This window comes from Schistocerca americana, chromosome 1, assembly GCF_021461395.2.
Source record: "Schistocerca americana isolate TAMUIC-IGC-003095 chromosome 1, iqSchAmer2.1, whole genome shotgun sequence".
NCBI classification, from domain to species: domain Eukaryota; kingdom Metazoa; phylum Arthropoda; class Insecta; order Orthoptera; family Acrididae; genus Schistocerca; species Schistocerca americana.
This window is the reverse complement of record NC_060119.1, coordinates 946,829,314-946,851,885: the sequence shown is the minus strand read 5'-3', so window position 1 is coordinate 946,851,885 and position 22,572 is coordinate 946,829,314. Positions and strand designations below refer to the sequence as shown.

Below are 22,572 nucleotides of genomic sequence, written 5' to 3'. Positions count from 1 at the left end.
TTAAATTTTTTTTTATGGCTGCTGGCATGTTACTGAAAATATGTATTGCTGACTAGTGGACACCTTTCTGAACCAAAGTAATTGACTTTAAATTTTCAGCAGCTCTGTGGTATGTTCCTTCCAGTTAAATTTATTATCAAGCTGTAATGCGAAGAATTTAGCACTATCAACTTCCTCTATCTGCTTGTCATATTTTAGGCGTTAACTGGCAGGAAACCTTTTACAAGATGTAAAATGCATATAGTATGTTTTTTCAATGTTTAGTGGCACAGAATTGGCTATGGACCGTTTATTAATGTCCACGAAAAATTCATTAGCCAATCTTCTAAGGCCATACTTGATTTGCTATTCATTGCAATGTTCGTATCATCTGTAAACGAAAAAAACTTGGCGCTGTTAATGTTACAGATGAAAGGTCTTTGATATGCGCAAGAAAAGGTAAGGGTCTAGGGTGGAACCTTGGTGGATGTAAAATGTTATTGGTTCTCAGGTGGATGATGCCAAATAGCTTAATACAAGTCTCTTTCCTGTTGGCAGCCTTTGTTTTCTGTCAGAGATATAGGGTTTGAACCATTTTGCAGCACTTCCTGTTACACCATACTATTCTAATTTACTTAAAAGGATAGTGTGATTTACACAGTAGAATACCGTTGACAGATCACAAAATATATCAACAGCCTGTAATTTATTTTCTAATGAATTAAGTACATTTTCAGTGCATATGTGGATAGCCTTCTAAATATCAAAACCCTTTAGTAATCCAAATTGTGACAGGGATAATATTTTATTTGTGATGAGATGGTTAAAAAGGGTGACTCTATATTACCTTTTCCAAAATTTTTGAGAATGTGGGCGAAAGTGAAACTGGATGGAATTGATGGTATTTCTTACCTCATTTCGTATTCAAAGACTGAACTTCAGCATATTTGAACAATTGAGGAAAAATTCCACTGATAAAAGAATGCTTAAACAAATAAGATAAAATGTCACTAAACTCAGAGGCGTACTGTTTCATCAACGTTGTTAATAGATGATCATACGTTAACAATGTAGCTCAAAAGTTTCAGTACAAAATTATTTTCTTACAATTAATTTTTGCATACATTATCTCATTATAGTTGTAAAGCATCTTTGGATGTAACTTTTCAGTTCTTGGCAGTGGCCTCACAAGCAATTTTGCAGACGTCATTGTTGAAGTCGTGGACTGTCCAGATTTAACGCAGCAACCTTTTACCTTGGCATGCAAGGGTAAGTCTTGGCATAATGTGACATTATCATTATATCATTCAGAAAGGAGTGGCACATTAAAGACTTGGTATATTCACTGGAAAGTCTTCAGAAACAGCATTTGTGGTGCAACAAGATTGAGATAGTAATAATCTTAGTTGTGGCCAACGTAATATACAAGTTTGAGTTAACTAACCAGGAAGAGAACGTATCTTGAAATGAATAATTGATACCGGCGACTGTGAAAGACTCATTAGTCTGCTGCATCCTAAGTATAGGTATTACAGTCTGAAGTCATTTGACAGTTACAATATTTTCATTCTTAGGTTGTAGCCAGTGTTGACAACAGCCATCAAGACATAAAATTATGTTAAATAATTAGTTTATTTGTTTTCCATGGCCAGATACAATATTTATTATAAAATAGTTTATTAAACTTGAGAAGCTGAGTTGCAGTGGAGTAAAGGAAACATGGCAAGTATAAAAAATGAAACAAATAGATGACATGTTTGTGTATGACAAATTATGTTTGAGTAACAATGAACATTTTGCAATTATTTAGATTTAATTTATCACACAGTAATTTCTTTCTCAGTAAGACATCCACAAAATGCTACTGGGAAACTTTCCCAGCTAAGCCAAAGTCACTGTATGAAGCCATTTCATTGTAGCTTATCACAAAGTTTACCTCTTAGAGTAGGTTTAATTTTTACCTTTCACCATGAAATAAACTTCATGCCATAACTTATTTATTTTATACATTGATTTATTTTATACAATGATGTAAGTATAAACTTTTTGCTTACAAAAGTGTCTGTGTAGATTTCATTTTACCTTAGGCTGTGCAGAAAGCCAACTGCCACTTAAGAAAAGACTGGTCCAGAAAATCAGCCATTTAAAATGTTACTGTCACATCTTAGTTTGATATATCTTAAAGGGCAATACATACTGAAAATACCAAGCTTCAAGGTTTATTTTCATCTTTATTTTAGATCTGTGATAATTACAAATTTTACAATAATAATGATGCAAAGTATAACTATCCTAAAAAAAATAATAAAAATAAATAAAAAAAAATTGTTTGAGATACAATCTTCAGCAATTTTGCATGTAATTGGTCTTTGTATGAAAAGTCTGAAACATTTTAGCATTCAGAGACATATGTTACAATCAGGGCAATACCAACTTGTTTCTTTTGTGTTTGCTTTGTGAGTCAGTTAAACATATCTTGGAAACCATGTTGGCTGCTGCTTTAACTCAGTTCCAACAGTTTTATAAGGAAAGTGCCGTACTACAAGCCTATTGCCAATGTTACACAAGGAAAAACTTCTTGAGTCAGTGTTGTACCTTTCCGGAAGAGTCCTTCACCAATTTCTTCAGACTATTGGCCACTTAGATATTTTCCCTCCAATCCAGTTCTCCCTCTGGAGCATCCAAAATTTCTTACTCACTCAACAAATGTGACACATTTATATCAGAACTGTAGAGAACATCAAAACCTAGTGAGTTCACACACAATTATCGCAACAACCCTAGCACACATTGACTTAGTCTCGACACTGACTCTTAAGTTTGCTATTGATTCTGTTGATGTAATTCTATGAATTGACAATAGAGGGCAGCACCTGCCAAGTGCCAAGGGACAGCTATTGTGACATCCCTACATTGTTCTCATATGAAGCCAGTCCAGTTTTCGAGTGATAGTGGCTTGTGCATAGTGAAACATCATGGGCTGAGATATACTTCGGCATGGTCTTTTGAATAGTGTGTCATGGCTGGGTGTGTTCAGGATTCGTTGCCAAAGTGTTAATGTAAAATGGTGGCTCTGTATTTATCTATTGTATTTTTCTGTTTTCAGTTTCCCAAATATGAGTATCTATAGTCAGACCTACCCATGTTTGTAATTCTTCTTCTTACTGTTTCAACTTACTCTAAATGGATAAGTTAGTTTTAAGGCAGGGATTATTGTTATTGTAGAATATACTGTTTTTATGGTAATGAACAAGTTAAAAGTAATTTATCAAAATACTTTAACAGGTATCACAGTTTAGCCATCTGTAACTTTTACTCTAAAGCAAAGTTATGATGCCTTAACATTTGTATGATTTGGTACATTGTTGCTATGTGCAAATCTCTCTCTCTCTCTCTCTCTCTCTCTCTCTCTCTCTCTCTTCCCCCCCCCCCCCCCTCCCTCCTTCCTCTCCCTTCCGTCCCTTCCCCTCCCCCTTCCCCACCCTCCCTCCCACCCTGCATCCCTCCCTCACCCCAACCATCCGCCCACTCCTTCCCCTAGTCCCCATCCCCTGTGGTTGCCCAGCAGAGTGAGTGTGAGTGGGGGGAGAGAAAAATTGGGACAAATGGGGAAAGGAATGCCATGCACAGCATGGATGGGGTAGTGGTGTATTTGGGTGTGGAAATGGAGGTAACCAATGATTGTTAGATAGTGGCAAATTGTGGATGAATTCTGGTAGGTAACAATCAGTAAACAAGAAAACTGATCAGGTAGAGAAGGAGATAGTATGAGGGAAAGAGAGAGAGAGAGAGAGAGAGAGAGAGAGAGAGAGAGAGAGAGAGTTTTGAAAGTTCTCACTGACTCATTCCAAAGAAAGCTCTGCAGCCTTGGCATACACAGGTGTCACATCTACAACAAAAGCAGCAGCAATCTGAATATGCTTGTAACTTTGAATATGCTTGTAACTTTGCCAGAGCCTTACAGACAGGCAATATCCTGCCCTGCTACCCTAGAAGCTGATTTTCAGTGTAATTTCAACCAGTGGTAATTAAAAACAGATTGCAAGTTACAGTAAATGGTTTGTCTGACTACAGAGTTGAATAACAAGAGTAAAGATAGAGAATATGAAAAAATATTCTTCAAGGGAAACATACAAATAAATAATGTTTGAGACAGAATATTTCAATAAGATAAAATTGGGGAGAAATGGTAGATAACATCTGGAATCCATTACGCTAAGAGGAGAGAATTTTAAGGACTTTTGTAAATAGATAAAACATATGCAACATGGAAAATAATAAAATACTCATAGATTCAGGTTCATATTCTTTGTTTGCCATTGACAACATGCAGCGGAATAGACTGTATATTGATGAAATGATACAATAGCAATCACTTATTAATTAATGTTCACATTACATGTGCAGATTATTTATCCTACATTAACCAGTTGTACAGAATTGCAGTCATAGTATTAAAACTGAGATTCTACACTTCAAGTGTCCAAAATTCTGCTAAACTGTATAATGGATCACACAACTTACTTTCAAAATTATTAAGAGGTGTATTGAGTGCAGAATGTGATAATTGATTAAAAGATTTTCCGACAGTTCACTTTGTGGGAGTTGCCTGCTTTGTCAGCCTGTGACTAGTAATATCAATATTCTTTCTGTTTCTGGTGTCATGACATAGTATACTCTCTCCAGTGTTAAACTCTTGTTACGTTGTTTTAGCATATATCAGTGATGCATAGATATAAAGATTTATCACTGTCAATATTTTGATCTTAGTGAATAAAGGACAGCTGTGTTCCTTTGGACCAACCGTACTTGTTATTTGTAGCATCTTTTTCTGACTCAGTAGTACATCATTGCAGCATTGAAGAAGAATGGTCCAAGGACAGGGCCATGAGGCACACCAGACATGTATTTCTTCAACAGAAGACACAAGCTGTCTTCTATTATTATCATAGGTAAAGATGAGACTTAAATGTCTCGAGGAAAATTTAATTATAAGTTCACCTGAGGTACAGGATTTCCCCATTACATCCAATGCTGGTGTGTTATTTCAGTGCCAGAAAGCCCTGGCAATAGTGACAACATAGGGGGAAAATAAGCTTAAGTTATGAATTGAAGTTTGTGTTGGGGAGGGCATTGGACTTTGATACTCCTTGCAGTAATGTTAGCCATAGTGCTGTGGTGGTGTAATGATCAGCATACCTGCCTTGTAAGCAAGGAGATCCAGGTTCAAGTCCAGGCTGTGGCACAAATTTTAATTCATTTATTCAGCTTCCATCATTATTGTAGATAAAGGTGAGAAATGTCTCAAGGGAAATATAATTATAAGAAAAGTATTAATTATTTCTAATTCTATATTATTCTTTCCATAATACTGTAGTTTTGTTAGTAAGATGTGAAAGAAAATACAGTCAAGTATGTTACTCAAACCACATAGCTCAAGAGAAATCGTATTCTTATTGTCAGCTCTGTTTAATGTCTGATTAACAATTTTAAGCACTGCAGAAGTGGTATTTCTTCCGCATTCTTCTATGCTGTCTTACTACAAAGAAGATCAGGTTTTTCAGAGTGGTTACTAAGCTGTATGTGAAAAATTACTTCATACATTTTGGAAAAGATTCTAACAGTAGCCACTGGTCTGTAGTTCTCCAGTTCTTTTCCCCCTTTTTGTATGTAGATATATCTTTTGAAATTTTGAGCTGGCCTGGGTAAACTCCAAATTCTAGGCGTTTATTCATAATAAAAGCAAGCTGTTTGGAAATATGGTGCATTGTCCTTTTTATTGTATAGTTAGATAGTCAGTAGCAGTACAGACTTTTCAAGTTTGAAAATTAAGTTGAAGATTAAAGAAAACATTTTGTGGAACATTATCAAACTGGAAACAAATAAAAAATGTCAGAAATGAAAATGTGCATTTGCTTCAGCTTTGAGACAAATGGAAGTGGAATGAAATAATTGCATGCCAAATGCTGTGAATTTCATTGGAAAGTGGTTAAATGGTTTGTAATTTGTAGCACTGTTATAAGAATAGACTGGAAAATAAAAAGTGACAGCAAGCTACATGTATGTAACCACTTAGGAAGAAACAGAGTAAATAAAGGGGGCAGATTTGTGATTCATTAAATTACAAAGTAGATTTATTGTGGGATATGTTTAGATATACTTATCATCAAAGGGGAGGATATTCATCCGCTATGGAATCACGAAATACACTGTGTAAAGTGTGAACATTTATATTACCAAGCTGTGCACAAGGACACTGTTTCTTTCACTATTATATTAAGTCTGGATCTCCCTATAAAACCATTGTAGACTATGTACAAACAGGACTATAATGTCTAGAATCTGAAGATTAAGAAACACAACAGTGTCTGTTACACAAAGCATTAAGTTCTTCAAAGACACATAATTGGCTGTCATTTTTGTATCTGATTGTTGAGTTTTTATGTTATAATGGTATTTACCCACTTTCAGAGACACTACCTTTCAGCATGGCCCTGTCTCCACTCATCTGACACCTGTAAATCAAATCCAGTATCTTTTTAGAAGTCTTATAGTGGGGTATGCACACATACTTCAGACAAATATTTTCCTAATTTTTGCCATTTTTGTTGTGTTTAATATTTCTAACTGTGCGTATTGCTAAGTTTCTTCTCTAGTTCTTTGGGAACATTACCAATTTCTCCTCTTTATCATTTCCTCTTGCCTTTGACTGAAGGATGAAAATTAAAGTAGTGATGCCTTTTGCCCTTCAGATTCCATGAATGTAATGAAGATGGGGGATAGTTTGTAGCCCAGAAGATCTGTTATGTTTTCTCCTCTCATATTCCATTCAGGAGTTATAGTAATTTTGCATCTAAAGACTGTCTTTGCTGTAAAAAGTCCAGAATAATCTTTTTATCTAAGTTACTATATTCCAATAATCCCTAATCTGTTTTTCAACTGAAGCTGGGAATTCCATGATATTTGTTCTTTTGCTTCCTACCAGATCCATGCTGTGTGAGAAAAACTGAACGTTTGTATATACATATCTTGAGATATGATGTGCTGATAGGTGGTGGAACTACATACTTGTGTGCTCCACACTCTAAATTTCCTTTGTGTAGTTTTTGTATTAAATGCATTTAGCCTGAAAAACATTGGCCGTATGATCTCAGTTGATGATTTTCATTTATTCAATCAGCAGATTCATTCTAACTCAGTGTGATAAAACATTTCGCAGTTGGCTCCACTGTTGCATAATACATATATGAGGACTATGAAAATACGTCTGCCTTCTTTAACATCCAAAAATCTTCTACTCTTTAACTTCAGAGCATCAAACATGGTGGACTTAGTCCAGAATGAAATAAATGATTGTATTTTAAACTTCTTACACAGTTGATGAATGGAAGACAATATTTGTGACAAAAAGTGAACAAAAGTTGGTGATTTTTGTGTAATAATTCTACATTTAAGTAATGATCGTTCATTACAGAAAGACAGTTTATAGTTCCTGTGTTTAACAGGCCAGTGGACATAGCTGTGGTAGTTGTACTGAAAATTCTTTTGACAAAATTATTTTTTTAAGTTTGCATTTCTCTGCAAGTACATTTCTGAGTTTTGTGTGTTACTTTAGAAGTATACAAATCAAAATATAATTCTGATATCAGTGATATTCTAAATCAATGACGTTTTGAAAGACAGTTTAAATATTTCACAGTTTGATAACAATTCAGTACAGCAAGACTGTCGAGATTTAAAGTTTGTTGCATATGGCCCATTGTAGCCTTGCTGTTACCTGTACAAATGCTGTTACCTGTACAAATATGCCTTCAGTAGCTGTGCTTCCATCAAATCTGATGAAACCTTAGTATTGAAAATAGGCCATTTGTCAGTAACATAGCCTGCACCAGATCTGCATTTAAAACACTTTACATGCACATGGATGTTGAATAAACCACTGTTTATGGCCAATTTGAGTCTCATTTACTTAATTTATGCACAGATAAGTGGATAGCCACATACTACACTCTGTTGATGTCCTGTAGTATTGTCTTAGGGCAGTAACCTAAAACTGAAGTAACTATTCATAAAAGTTTAAGTGTAGCAAACAAATATTTAACACAGTCTCAGAATTATACCCCTAAAACACAGTATGAAGATAATATGGACTGTAATTATCATTTGGAAATATCACATTTCTCAGTCTAATGCCATTGTAACAGTTTTGCATTAGCCATTATTAGGACAATAACACTGTTGTGAATACTTACAAGTTCACAGTAAATCGTTAAAACCAGCTACTGGATCATGGACTGAACTGCCAGACATGAAATTGAGATAAAACCCAGTACATTTTCCAACTTGTAGTCTGTACTAAATCATTGGCAGTACATTTCTCAGCATTGATGGACACAGATCTCGTACATTCCATAACCTTCAGCAGAATCATTAAAAATTGCTTTCAACATGCCTCTTTGATAAGTTTACATTAATTAAAACTGAAGTTAGCTATTATTGTTTACTGGAGTCCCATGAATTAAAATTAAAGATGCATATTTCTGAGTAACTGAATAGAGGAAATTTCATTTTGAAAAGGTCTTTTAGATACAAAAATGATTTCTATCAAATTTTGCTAGTTAATTTGCCTTAATATAGAATTCTGTTTCAGTAACAGCATTTTAACTAAGGATCTTAATTACTTAGAAACTAAATGAATGCAAGAGTTGCTAACATATTTTCATCACTGAGTGTATGAATCCTTTAGTTATGTATGTAGCTTTTTCATGTGCTTCATCAGGAAGTTAGTAATCAGGCATATGTTTACATGTCTACAGTGACAACGAATTCTGAAATTACTGATATTTTGTAATTAGCACAGTTTTTAGGCAAAATAATCATACTTATTGGATTCTAAGTAATCAAAAGAGGGAAACAGATAATTAAGTTAAGATGAATATGTCATTAGACAGTATTCAAGATTTTTAGATACTGTGCACATGTCCTATAAATGGTAATATTGAAGATATCCAAAACTTTCAAAAAGAAATAAAGAAATTACTGAATAAATAATTTTGTGAGGAAAAAAAACATATCAGCTGGACAGATCCATCTGCTTTGTTACACTGTCTTCTAAGCTTCCTGATAAACTATAAATGCCCACAAGTTGTTACATTTTGTAAATAAGCAAATTTTCAAGTTATTTATTTTGTTAAATTACAGTTCATTAATATCATTTATCAATTCAGATGGCCTTTTGGTCTGTTACAAATGTTATGATTATTATGAAGCTAAACTGAATGCTATTGTTGTTTAAATTGCTTCAAAATCTATTATTCCTAAATGTTTGCATGTTCCAAATGTGATTGTAACTACAGTTTGTTAATTATTTCTTTGCGCTAAGAATATAAGCTGAATAGTATGAGTATGTACAGGTATAGGTAGCAAAAATAGTGTTCCAAAGTTTGCTATTAAAATTATGAGTATTATATGTTGATAACTGAGCATTGAAAATGTTAGTAAGGAATGTGATCCACAATAAAGTAATGCACTCTTCAATATCTGACTGGATTCCTTGTTGAAATATGCGAAACCTGGTCTAAAGCACTACACAGTGCAGTGGTTAATATACTGAGCTCATATTTGGGAGAAACAGCGTTTAAATGTCTATCTTACTATCCACATACAGGTTTTTCAGCACTCAACTGTTCAGGAGAAATGAATTCTTTTACAAAGCCATATTCAGTTCCTTCCTTGACTAATCTACATCTCCACATACACTGTAATTTGATACACAAAAAATCTACTCACTAAGCGGCAGCAGAAAAAGACGCATATAAAAAGTATTATTTATGCGAGCTTTGTGAGCCACTGGCTCCTTCTTCTGGCAGAAGGTTTGAAGGGGAAGGAAGAGGGATGAATGAAAAGGACTGGGGATATTTAGGAAAATGTCTAGAGTTTGGAAAAGTGACCCAGAACCGTGGGCTAGCGGAAATTTACCGGACAGGATGAGAAGGAAAAACTGATTGCTGGAGACTGCACTGGGCGAAATCTGAAAGCCTGAGAGCTTAAAGGAGGAAGACAGTATAATATGCAATACAGAGATTACTGCTAAAATACCATGTCTGAGTTAAAAGAGCAGAAAACTAAGTACACTGTATGTGATAGAGGTTATAGAGGGACAGTGAAAAATAGGCAGGTCAGAAAATAAAGGATGTAAAAAACTAAAATGGAGTGAAGAAAGAAAAAGCTACTGTGGAGAAATGCTGAGACCAAAGAAATTAATGTGGTGAGAACCAAGGATATGTTGTAGCTCCCGTTCCCACCTGCAGAGTTCTGAGAAACTGGTGTCTAAGGCAAGAGTCCAGATTGCACATGTGCTGAAACAGGCACCAAGGTTACAACTGTCATGTTGTAGTGCATACTCTGCAACAGGATATTGTGCGTTGCCTGTATATATCCTCTGCCTACACCAATTCACTCTATGTGATAACTTGGTGGTAGTCAAGTTGATACAAAAGGCTGAATAGTGTTTACTTAATAGCTGGTATATGACATGCATTGTTTCACAGGTGGCTCTCCCTTTGATACTGTACATTTTGCCAGTTACACGGCTGTTACAGATGGTGGTTGGAGGGTGGACAGGGTAAGTCTTGCATCGAGGACAGTCACAGGGATAATAGCCATAGGTAGGGAGATGGGTGCAGAAGAAACACATGGCCTGACTAGGATGTCACAGAGATTGGGAGGGCAACAAATAGCTATTCTAAGTGTAGTGGGCAAAATCTCAGATAGAGTGGACCACATTTCAGTGTACGATTTTAGGAAGTTGTGGCCTTGTCAAAGTAGCTGATTTGTACATTCAAGGCCAAGATAATATTGGGTGACAAGTGGTGTACTCTTAAGTCATTTTTTTGGAGGGATTGGATGTGATGGCCCGGAAAATCTCCTTTTGAGCTAGGTTGGTCAGGTAATGGCATCCACTAAAGGATGAGGTGAGAATGGCGGTGTATTGCTATAAAAAGTCTGCATCTGAACAAATATGTTTGTGTCAAATACCAAGACTGTATGGGAGGGAACATTTTGACATGAAAGGGATGGCAACTGTCAAAATGTAATTACTGTTGTTTGTTAGTATGTTTAATGTGGACAGAAGTGTGTAGCTGACCTTCGGTGAGGATGAGATCAACATCAAGGAACATGGCATAGGATTCGGAATGACAAATGTTCCCTCCCATACAGCCTTGGTGTTTGTGGCAAACGTATTTTTTCAGATGCAGACTCTTTACTACAGCAATACACCACCACTCTCACCTCAGTCTTTACTGGACATAATTACCCCACCATCCCAGTTCAAAAGCAGATTTCCTGGGCCATCATATCCAATCCTGGTACGGATAATCCCTCAAAAAAAAAAAAAAAAAAAAAAAAAAAAAAAAAAAAAAAAAAAAAAAAAAAAACCTTAGGAGTACACCACTTGTCACCCTGTAGTATTACGGTCTTGAATGTATTAATCAGCTACTTGAACAAGGACGTTACTTCCTAAAATCATTACCTGAAATGAGGCCCATTCCATCTGAGTTTTCCCACGACATGCAGAATAGCTCTTCATTGCCCTCCCAATCTCTGCAATATCCTTGTCAGACCCTATGCTCATTCTGCACCTATCTCCCTATCCTATGAGTCCTACCCCTGTGAGTGTCCCCACTGCAAGACTTGCCCTATGCACCCTCGAGCCATCACCTGTACCAGCCCTGTAACTGGTAAAATGTATACCATCAAAGGGAGAGTCACCTGTGAAAGTACACATCATATACCAGCTGTTATGTAAACAGTGTTCAGCCTTTCACATCAGCATGACTACCGCCAAGTTATCAGTTATGATGAATAGGCATAGGCAGAGGGTAACAACACACAATATCCTGTTGCCGAGCATGCAGTGAAACTTGACAGTCATGACCTTGGTGCCTGTTTCACCACACATGTAACATGGATTCTTCCCTCAGACACCAGTTTCTCAGAACTCTGCAAGTGGGAACTGGAGCTACAACAAGTCCTTGGTTCTCGCTAGTGACCTTGTCTAAATTTACATTAATTTCTTTGGTCTCAGCATTTCTGCTCAGTAACTATGCCTTTCTTCATTCTATTTTAAGTTTTCTAGCTTTCCACTCTTATTAACTCATGCATGATTTTGTAGCAGTCATCTCTGTCTTGCACCCTGGGGACTGGGTGTTTGTGTTGCACTCATCATTTCATCATCATTGTCATTCATGACAGTGGGTGGATTGGATTCTGAAAAACTTGACTTGCATAAAAATTGGGACTTTGTATGGGTGCTGATGACCGCACAGTTGAGTGCCCCACAAATCCAACATCATCATCTGTCTTGCATATTTCCCTATCTTCCACCTTTAAGCTCTCAGGTTTCCAAAGTTGCCTGGTGCAGTCCCCAACAGTCAGTTTTTCCTTCTCATACAGTCCAGTATGTCTCCCCAGACCTGGGGTTCTGTGTGACTTTTCCAAACTGTACCCATTTCCCTATATATCTCCCCAGTCCTTTTCCTTCACCCCTCTGCTTTCACCTTCAGCCCTTCTGCCAGGAGGAGGATCTGCTGGCTCTGAAAGCTTCCATATATAATAACTTTTATGTGTGTGTTTTCCTGCTGCTGCTTAGTAAGTAGATTTTTTATCTGTACAATTACATTATGATTTTTAAAAATTGATTATTTTCTTCATATATATATACGGTGTCAAAAGAAAATTCAGTTAAGAAAACTAATAAATTATGATACAGGATTACTGACCTTCTCGTACCTTCAGAAGGCAAAAGTTTAGTACTGCCAGTAGACACAGATAAAAGTAATAACAAATCATAGTTGTCAAAACTACTTGTTTCTTCCTCTGAGAGAAGGATTGCTCGGGGAAAGTTAGAAAGAAAGGTCAGGTCATTCAGACTACAGGATGAGAGGGACCCACCTGCTGTGTGGATGAGTAGTCACTGCACACTGTATTGTTGGGTGGAGGAGGGGGCTGTACCTCATACCATTTGCAACTTTCATTCCTATTCCATTCACATATGTGGTATGGAAAACATAACTGTCTATAAGTCCTGGTATGCTCATGCTTATTAGGCCTCTGTAAGGTATATACACTGAAGGGCCAAAGAAACTGGTGTAGGCAGGTATATTCAAATACGGAGATATGTAAACAGGCAGAATACAGCACTGCGGCCGGCAACACCTATATAGCACAAAAACTGTCTTTTGCAGTTGTTATATCAGATACTGCTGCCACGATGGCAGGTTATCAAGATTTAAGTGAGTTTGAATGTGGTGTTAGGCATGAGCGATGGTACACAGGATCTCCGAGGTAGCGATGAAGTGGGGATTTTCCTGTACAACCATTTCACGTGTGTACTGTGAATATCAGGAATCTGGTAAAACATCAAATCTCCGATATTGTTGCGGCTGGTTAAAGATCCTGTAAGAATGGGACCAATGATGACTGGAAGAGAATTGTTCAATGTGACAGAAGTTAACCATTCCATAAATTGCTGCAGATTTCAATGCTGGGCCTTCAACAAGTGAACCATTTAACAAAACATCACTGATATGGGATTTCGGAGCTGAATGCTCACTCATATACACTTGATGACTACACAACACAAAGCTTTATGTCTCACCTGAGACTTTCAACACCTACATTGGATCATTGATGACTGGAAACATTTTGCCTGGTCGGACGAGTCTCATTTCAGATTTTATCGAGTGGATGTTCAAGTTGGGCTCTGTTATGGTGAGGGGTGTGTGCAGTCAGAGTAAATGTGACCCCTGATACGTCTAGATATGACTCTGACAGGTGACACATACGTAAACATCTTGTCTGATCACCTGCATCCATTCATGTCCATTGTGCATTGGGCAAGGATCATGCATAGTCAAAAATGTGGTATAGTGTTGAATAGCTTTTGGTGATCCAGGGAAGTGCAATCTAGCTTTTCACCTGCAGCTACCATTTGCAAGGTATCATGTATGAAAACAGAAGGCTATGTTTCACATGAATGTTTTTTTTTTCTGGGCATACACTGATTATTACTCTCTTAGGTCTTTGGCACTGTAATGGTGTCATAGTCACTAATCCAAGTCTGTTTGAAGACAGTCTTGAAGAGATTGTACTTGTTTTTAGCTAGAAGGTTTTAAATATTTGTTTTATATGAGAGCTGTTGGACTAGTTCTAGGCAGTTATCTGACATTGGGTTCAGTATTACTTCTCAGTACTGATTTTACTGATGGAAAGATGTAAATAGTTTTCCAAGTCAGTATTCAACAAATGAGTCTCCCTGACTATTACCATTGACCAAATTAAAGTCCTCTCTGTTGCTACCATTGCTGCAGAATGTGAATCTATGAAGAACTGGGGGAGAGCCCTTGCTTACGACTAATAACGATCAAGGGAACCAACCTGAGTAGATTACAATGCCCAATGCAGATGTGAGCATCTTGGAGCTATCAGTATGGCTAAGGTAACAATGTTGATAGATTGTGATATGAAAAACAAAAATAGATGGGCAGCTCACCAACTTGTAGTCCTGGCAATGTGGTAATTCAACCCCTGTGTTATCCATTCAACTATGGCACAGGTAACACACAATGTGACTTGGTAAGTGATAATGTTGAATGAAGAACTGAAGGATCTGCTGGCATGTGATCAACTTGTGAAAGTCTTGCATTGGTCTTAGACTCTGAAATTCAGAAACACTTTGGTCTGGAATGAAACTACTGTGAGCACATTTCTGCCAAAGTTTAGTGTTGTCAGCTGTTTTTCCAAATTCTTTAAGCCCTGGGAGGCTAGTCTGTCACAAGTAGGGTTGTTATAAACCCTACAAACATGTGTGAGTTCTTGTGACATAAACACTGTGTATGAAAGAATGTGATAGTAGACTAAGGGAACTGAATTAAGTGCAAGTGAAATCACATTTGAATTTGTGTGAAGTTAATTTGAACAGTGTTCCATAGAAGTAAAGTGAAATGCAGCGAAACCTTTTGCAGCTAAAGGAAAAGTGGATTTATAAAAGCTGAAAAAAGTGAGCAGCGAAAGTGATGTCAAGTATCTTTTGACTATATCTGCAGTAGAGTTGAAGAAAAACCAGATGTCTTCAAAATATGTAAAAAGAATAAATTCCAAATGCCTCACCACTTGACAGTTTTCTTGGGGTAGCCAATTGCCTTGTCTTTGGTGGTTCTCTTGTGGTAGCTAATTGTTACAAGAGTGTCCCAGGATGAATGATCAGTATTCAGGGGTGTGGCAGGAATTTTTATTTGAAGGAAAAAAAAGAAAAAAACCTCATATGGACATAGGTCCTATTCCAAATGGTTTTCAAGATAGAACACACTTAATGTACATTTCCTTTTGTTCTGGTGGTGCACATGTAAGTGTCTTACCCTAATTGCTAGATTGGTCTTGGTAGTACAATTAAGTGACCACCAACATTGTCAGACCTTATGCCATTAGATTTTTGTTTATTGGACTAGATGAAGTCTGAGATGAAGTGTACAAATGAAAGGTGTATATGCAGAATGAACTGCGTTGTCACATCATGGATGCCGCTGTCCTCGTTAGGGAACGTGCAGAAGAACTCAGATAAGCAACACAACATGTTCTCTCAAAAGTGAACAAATGCAATGAAGTTGATGATGGCATATTTGAACTTTTATTGTAACCTGCACAATAGCTCTCGTATGACATGTTCTTTAATGCTTAGAGATGAATTTGATAAAAAATATGTATTTTTCAACTGATTGATTGTAAAATTCATGTTTTAATGTTTACAGACTGTTGTACATGAGCAAACACGATGATGTATTGAATAATGCAGAAAATAAATAATGATGTACATTAAATATGTTTTTTTCTCAGAACCCATTTGTGGTGGTGGTGGTTGTTGGGATGTTTAAGGGGGACTAAACAGCTAAGGTCATCAGTCCCCCATTCCAAAAACAAGCGAGACAAAGTCGCAGAGCAGATAAAACCCCAAGGGGAAGGAGACTGCCCCCCCCCCCCCCCCAGGTGCTAAAGAACACAAATTAGGCAACGAACACTACAGAAAAGAAGAGTACAGACGAACACCAGACAGAAAGAAATAGAAGAAAAGAAGATGGCCGGAGACTGGTTGACTGACCACGACAACAAAAAAGGGAAAGAGTCAACCATCCGATGAGACACCAAAACAGCAACAAATATGGAGAGACGCGAGGACAAAAGACACAGAAACGGAAAAGTGCAGGACCCCCCTAAATGGATCCATAAAAAGGACTAGCACGGATAAAATGTAAAACATTGTCAGCCATGGAGGCATCGTCGCATAAAATCAAAGGCAAGGTGCCCGGGAAATTAAATGATCGTTCCTACTGTATCTCTCAAGATTGACCGTTCCTCCTGAGACACCGTGTATAGCAGTTGCTGTGGGAGATGCCTACCCAAACAAACATAATAAAGAAACTGTATATAATGTGGTAGTCCTAAAACACATTAGCATATCAAGTGGTTAATATGAGGCAGGTTAAAAAGAGATTTAAAACTGAATTGAAATAAACTCATTAGGGAAGATGTCAGAAATGAAGAAGATGAAAATTTATTTAAGAACAGGAAGGTATTCTGTATTAAACTAAGCAAAAAATTCAACATCTTAGAAACTGAAGATTATATATACATAGATAGAATGGCCAATTATTTAACAAATCTTCTTAAGCAAACAGTAAAATATGTTGCAAATCCAGAGAGAACAAAGGAAAAGAAAAATATCAAATGAAACATGACAACTATTCAAGAGAAGGCATATTTGTAAGCAAATGTTAATGGAGCCTTGGTAGAATATGCTGAACTATTCGTAAATGCCTTTGAGGGGGTGCCGAGGAAATAAAATGAAAATGTGATATGAGGAACAATTGAAAACAATAAAAGTATGAAGAAGACAAAATAAAAATTTACACTGGATATACAACACATTTTGTTAGCTAAGGTGGCAGATGACACAGTAACTAACAACAAAGACAGTATTGTATAATCATTTGAAGATATATTTAAGTACTTGTATAGTTCAGGAGATGAATCAAAGACATGTATAGTTAGTAATGAAAGTAATGATATTATGGGTTAAGGCCCTCATTGTTTCAAAGCCATTTGAGGTATGAAGAAACAGTAAGTTCTGTAAGTTAATTGGGCTCCAATAGGAACAGTTGAAACTGGAGGCAAAGTAATAGAAAAGAAATATGCAAAATTCTTTACAGAATGTCTGCGGAAGTAGACAGTCCACCAAAACCAGAACAATGCTGTGCTGATGTTAATGCTTGTTTCACAAGAAAGGACATGGACAACACACAAGGAAAGCTGCAGACCTATGGGATACTCTCTCTAACGTACAAGATATTTATTGAAATTATTTTCAGTCACACCAAAAAAACAGGTTTTAATCAGGCAAAGAAACAAGCTGACATTAGAAGAGAATATAGTACAGTGGAACACCTGCTAGTTGTGAACAAAGTTAATGAACAGAGTGATGAGTATAAACTACCACTTTGTCTGGGATTCATAGAGTTTGAAAAACCATTTTGACATGGTTTCAATGAAATCCATACTAAGAGTCCCAGAGAAGCATGGTGCAGATTCAACCTACTTGAGTACACTGAATAATATATACGACAATGCTACAGCTTCAATTACATTTCAGTTGGATGGAGTGTTATTAAGATTTGGAAGAAGAGTCACTGACTGATCCGCAGCAGGCCTAGAGGAAGATTTTATATCCTTGAACAGGGAAAAGAAAGAATGGACATACAGGTTAATGGAACATCCCTGACCACCTACATTTTGCTAAAGACATTCTACAGTTTGTCTCTAATGCAGATAAACTTCAACAATAAGTAGATGAACTTCATAAAGTAAGTTTGAAAGTAGATCAAGCAAAATTACAGTAAGACTGAAATAATATATATTCAGTAGGTGTGTTAGAAACAATAAAGTCATCAGTCAGCTGCAAATAACCAAATGGTGTAAACTGAAGAGGACAGAAACAAACAATACTGTCATAATTCAGACACAGTGATTTAAACCGAAAAGGACAGAACAATGAAAAACCAGTCCAAAATTCCAAACTTTACTTTTTTTTCACTCGATGGGTAGTTTCGGGCTGAGACCTATTTTCAAATTGTCATAACTCAGTCAAAAATGAGATTACTGAAGATGTGAAAACCATGTCAGAAATGTGCAATGAACAGTTACAGTGCATACAGCATTCTTGGAGCTCTAAAAGGACAGAGGTGAATGAATTACAACTTTTGCAACCTGCAGAAGTAAACTCATCTATTGATAGTCACCAACAAATGGAAGCCACACACAACAAAGACACCTGTAGAAGAAAAAGCAACAAGAAAGGTAAATGAAGCAGCTACTAATATAGTACAGGAAACAGCAAGCAGATGGAAGATAGTGTGCCCCTGTCATCTGAAGGATTTTTTTAACTACAAACACAAAGGAAGAGAAGCCTCCAAGATAACTGCCACCCTAATAAACAAGCACAGCTTGTCTGTCTTTCACCAAAACGTAAGGGGACTTAGCAGAGTAGATCAGCTATCAGTTACGATCTTTGTGTATAAAGAATGATAAACATATCACAAATGACATTGATCTGTTAAATTTAGATGATTACAACATAGCTAGCTGCTATGGTAGGGACATCAAAGGAAGAGGCAGTGTAGCTGCATTTATTAAAAATAATGTAATATTTAGATCTGTGTATGGAAATTCTGTTTATAACAACAGTTTCAAGCATGTGCAGTAGAATCCTGTACGGTGAGTCTCCCCTGACCCGCGATTCTGGGTGACTTTCCCAAAATCTGTCCCTTTTGCTAGACCTCTCCACTTTCTTCACCCTTCTTCCTTCCCCTTCAACCGTTCTGCCTGAAGAAGGAGCCACTGGCTCCAAAAGTTTGCCAGTCACAACAGTCTTTTATGTGTGTGTGTTCTGCCACTTCTTAGTGAGTAGATTTTTTATCTATCCAATTAAATAGAAATAACAGCAGGTTGCACAACAGTAGTAGTAGTGACAATTTACAGGGCAATTGGGGTTAAGTACAGGGTCTATCTGGTTAAAATAGAATTGTCGTTGTCTGCTTTATTTTCTAAAAATAATGAAATTATCATACTTGGGGACTTTAATGTACACGTTCCAACTAAAAGCAACCAGAAAATAAACCTTCAACAGCTGATGATTACATATAATCATATATCAGTACTTGACTTTCCCACTATGATCACATCAGAGAGTCAGACTTTGATAGACAATGTATATATAGATTTAAGTAAGTGCCATAACTTCACTGTCACCCCTGTCTTGAATGGGCTACCTGACCGTGATGGACAGTTCCTTATTCTGCGTGACAGAACATCTCTCAAGAAAGCCACCACCTGGAAATCTATAAGATTAATGACGAGAGACTCACTGGAAATCCTTAAATAGTATAGAAGTAGTGCTGAAGTCCAGTATACAGGGTGGATGAGGTTAGCATTAAATTTAACATGAATTCTCATACCATTTGAAGAGGTTTTTCCAAAAACGTTTGCCAGAAACAATACTTCACATCCCTCAACAAACTTTGGATCACAAAGGGAACTAAACAGTCATACAAAACAAAGAGGGAACTTTACGTTACAGTTACAATGTCTAAGGACACAACAAAGATTGGTTATTATAAAATGTACTACACGATCATAATGAAGTTGTTACAAAAGCAAAAGTATTATATTAGTACAGGGTGATTCAAAAAGAATACCACAACTTTAAAAATGTGTATTTAATGAAAGAAACATAATATAACCTTCTGTTATACACCATTACAAAGAGTATTTAAAAAGGTTTTTTTTTCACTCAAAAACAAGTTCAGAGATGTTCAATATGGTCCCCTCCAGACACTCGAGCAATATCAACCCGATACTCCAACTCGTTCCACACTCTATGTAGCATATCAGGCGTAACAGTTTGGATAGCTGCTGTTATTTCTCGTTTCAAATCATCAATGCTTGCTGGGAGAGGTGGCCGAAACACCATATCATTAACATACCCCCATAAGAAAAAATCGCAGGGGGTAAGATCAGGGCTTCTTGGCCGTCCAGAACTTTTCCCTTTCACAAACACCCATTCTCTGTAAACTGTTTATACCAACGTTTAATACACCACCTATCAGGAGGTTTAACACCATACTTCGTTCGAAATGCACGCTGAACAACTGTCGTCGATTCACTTCTGCCGTACTCAATAACACAAAAAGCTTTCTGTTGAGCGGTCGCCATCTTTCATCAACTGACGCTGACGCCTAGTCAACAGCGCCTCAAGCGAACAAATGTACAACTAAATGAAACTTTAAAGCTCCCTTAATTCGCCGACAGATAGTGCTTAGCTCTGCCTTTTGTCGTTGCAGAGTTTTAAATTCCTAAAGTTGTGGTATTCTTTTTGAATCACCCTGTATATCATTAACAAGAAATTGATACGTCTAATAATAGGTGAAGACTACTTGGCATATCGTTAGAAGGGAAATGGGGAAGAACAAAAGAACTTTAGAAGACTTCCAAATCAAACATAAAGGAAATCTTGTATGCAAACATGAAAACGTACCCAATATTTTCAACAGACACTTCTTGTCAATGTCAGAACAAACAGGTTGCAAGGCCTCTATTAATAAAGCCTTGAGTCTTATGCAAAATATTATTCCCAAAAATTGCAATAAAATTCACATTAGCCTTGTCAAAATATCTGAAATTGAAAGGACAATCATCTTTCTGAAGAATAAAAATTCCAATGGAGGAGATAATATGTCTAACAAACAATGGAAAAGTCTGGATGAAATGCAACAATATTACGAAAAGGATAGTTCCTACACACCATATAGTGAAGATGCTGAGTCGCAGATAGGCACAACAAAAATACTGTCGCAAAGTGAGCTTTTGGCCAACAAGGCCTTCTTCGAAATTAGACAAAAAACACACACACACGACTACAGTCTCTGCCTCTGCCTCTGGCTGCTGAAGCTGCGAGCAGCAGGATGTGGTGGGAGAGGCAACCGGGTAGTGGGAGTAAGGAGGAGGCTGGGCTATGGACAGCCTAACAGATTCAAATATGTGGTTGTGAAACCCCTCTTCAAGAAAGGTGAAAAAATGGGAGTTACAGATTACAGCCTATTTCTCTTCTGACTGCCTCTCCAAAGATACTAGAAAGTCTCATGTGCACAAGAATTTTTCAACACCTAGATAAATTTAATATTCTCAACAAAAGACAGTTTGATTTCCGAAAGCATCTGTCAACCAAACTAGTAATCTTTGCTTTTATAAATAAAGTTCTGGGGTCTCTAAATGACAAAATAGTGACAACAAGATTATCCTGTGATTTATCAAAAGCCTTTGACACTGTAAACCATCAAATATTATTACAGAAAGTTAACCATTTAGGAATAAGTGGTGTACCAGATAAGTGGTTACAGTCATACCTCAAAGATATGAAATAGAACAGTAGAGATATGAAATAGAATTAGTTATATGTGTGAAAATCTTCAAGGAACTATTAACAATATTCTCATTTATTTAGTAAAATTGCTTAGTGTCAACGGACTGTCATTAAATTTTAATAAAACTAACTATATTCGGTTCATTGCAACTGCCAAAACTGAGGAGGAGCTAACAGTAGGCTGTAGATCGAATTGTAGAAACCTTTTCTGGAAACCAAAAATGCATACTATTACTTATCAGTATATATTTTTTCACTTATGTGTTTCATCACTAAAAATACTGAGTTGTATAAAAGGAATAGTGACTATGATGAATACAGTACAAGGAGAAAGCATGGTTTACACAATGATTATAAAAATCTGGCAGTGTAGCAGATGGGTATACAGTACACTGGCACAGAAGTTTTTTTGCTCATCCTCCAGATATTATGTAAGTCCATTTTTAGGGAGCTTCTGAGGCATTGTCTTCAGGAAAGGTCATTTTAAAGTTAGGATGTGTTTCTTAGTCACAATGAAAAAATCTTTTAGAACTTCTAGAATTGTAAATGGATAGACAAAAAAATCTACTCACCAAGCAGTGGCAGGGGAACACACACACAAAAGGATTTAACTTTTACAAGCTTTTGGAGCCAGTGGCTCCTTCTTCTGGCAGAAGACTTGAAGGGGAAGGAAGAGGGGCGAAGGAAACGGGCTGGAGAGATTTAGGGAAAGGGGTACAATTTAAAAAAGTCGCCCGGATGAGAAGGAAAGACTGATTGCTGGGGACTGCACCAGATGAGATATGAAAACCTGAAAGGTTGAAGACAGGATAATATGCAAGACAGAAATTACTACTAAAACATTGTGCAGGAGTTTATAAGAGTGCAACGCAAGTGCATTTTTGTAACAGAGATGTAGAAAACTAAAATGTAGTGAAGAAAGGAGTAGTTACCGTGAATAAACGCTGAGATGGAAGGAGCTAACATAAATTGAGGTCAGGTGGGTGACAAGAACCAAGGACGTATTGTAGTGCTAGTTCCCAGCTGTGGAGTTCTGAGGAACTGGTGTCTGGGGGAAGAATCCA

General features: G+C 36.9%; 1 protein-coding gene across 3 annotated transcripts in view; it reads left to right on the top strand.

The window, feature by feature from the left end:
• LOC124615671 (ester hydrolase C11orf54 homolog) overlaps window positions 1–22,572 on the top strand; it is a 142,221-nt gene that overhangs the window by 61,966 nt on the left and 57,683 nt on the right. For all 3 annotated transcript variants that reach the window (XM_047143718.1, XM_047143710.1, XM_047143702.1), the window contains exon 3: window positions 1,150–1,248. In XM_047143718.1, coding sequence (XP_046999674.1) covers window positions 1,150–1,248 — 99 coding nt within the window. The remainder of the gene's footprint in view (window positions 1–1,149; window positions 1,249–22,572) is intronic.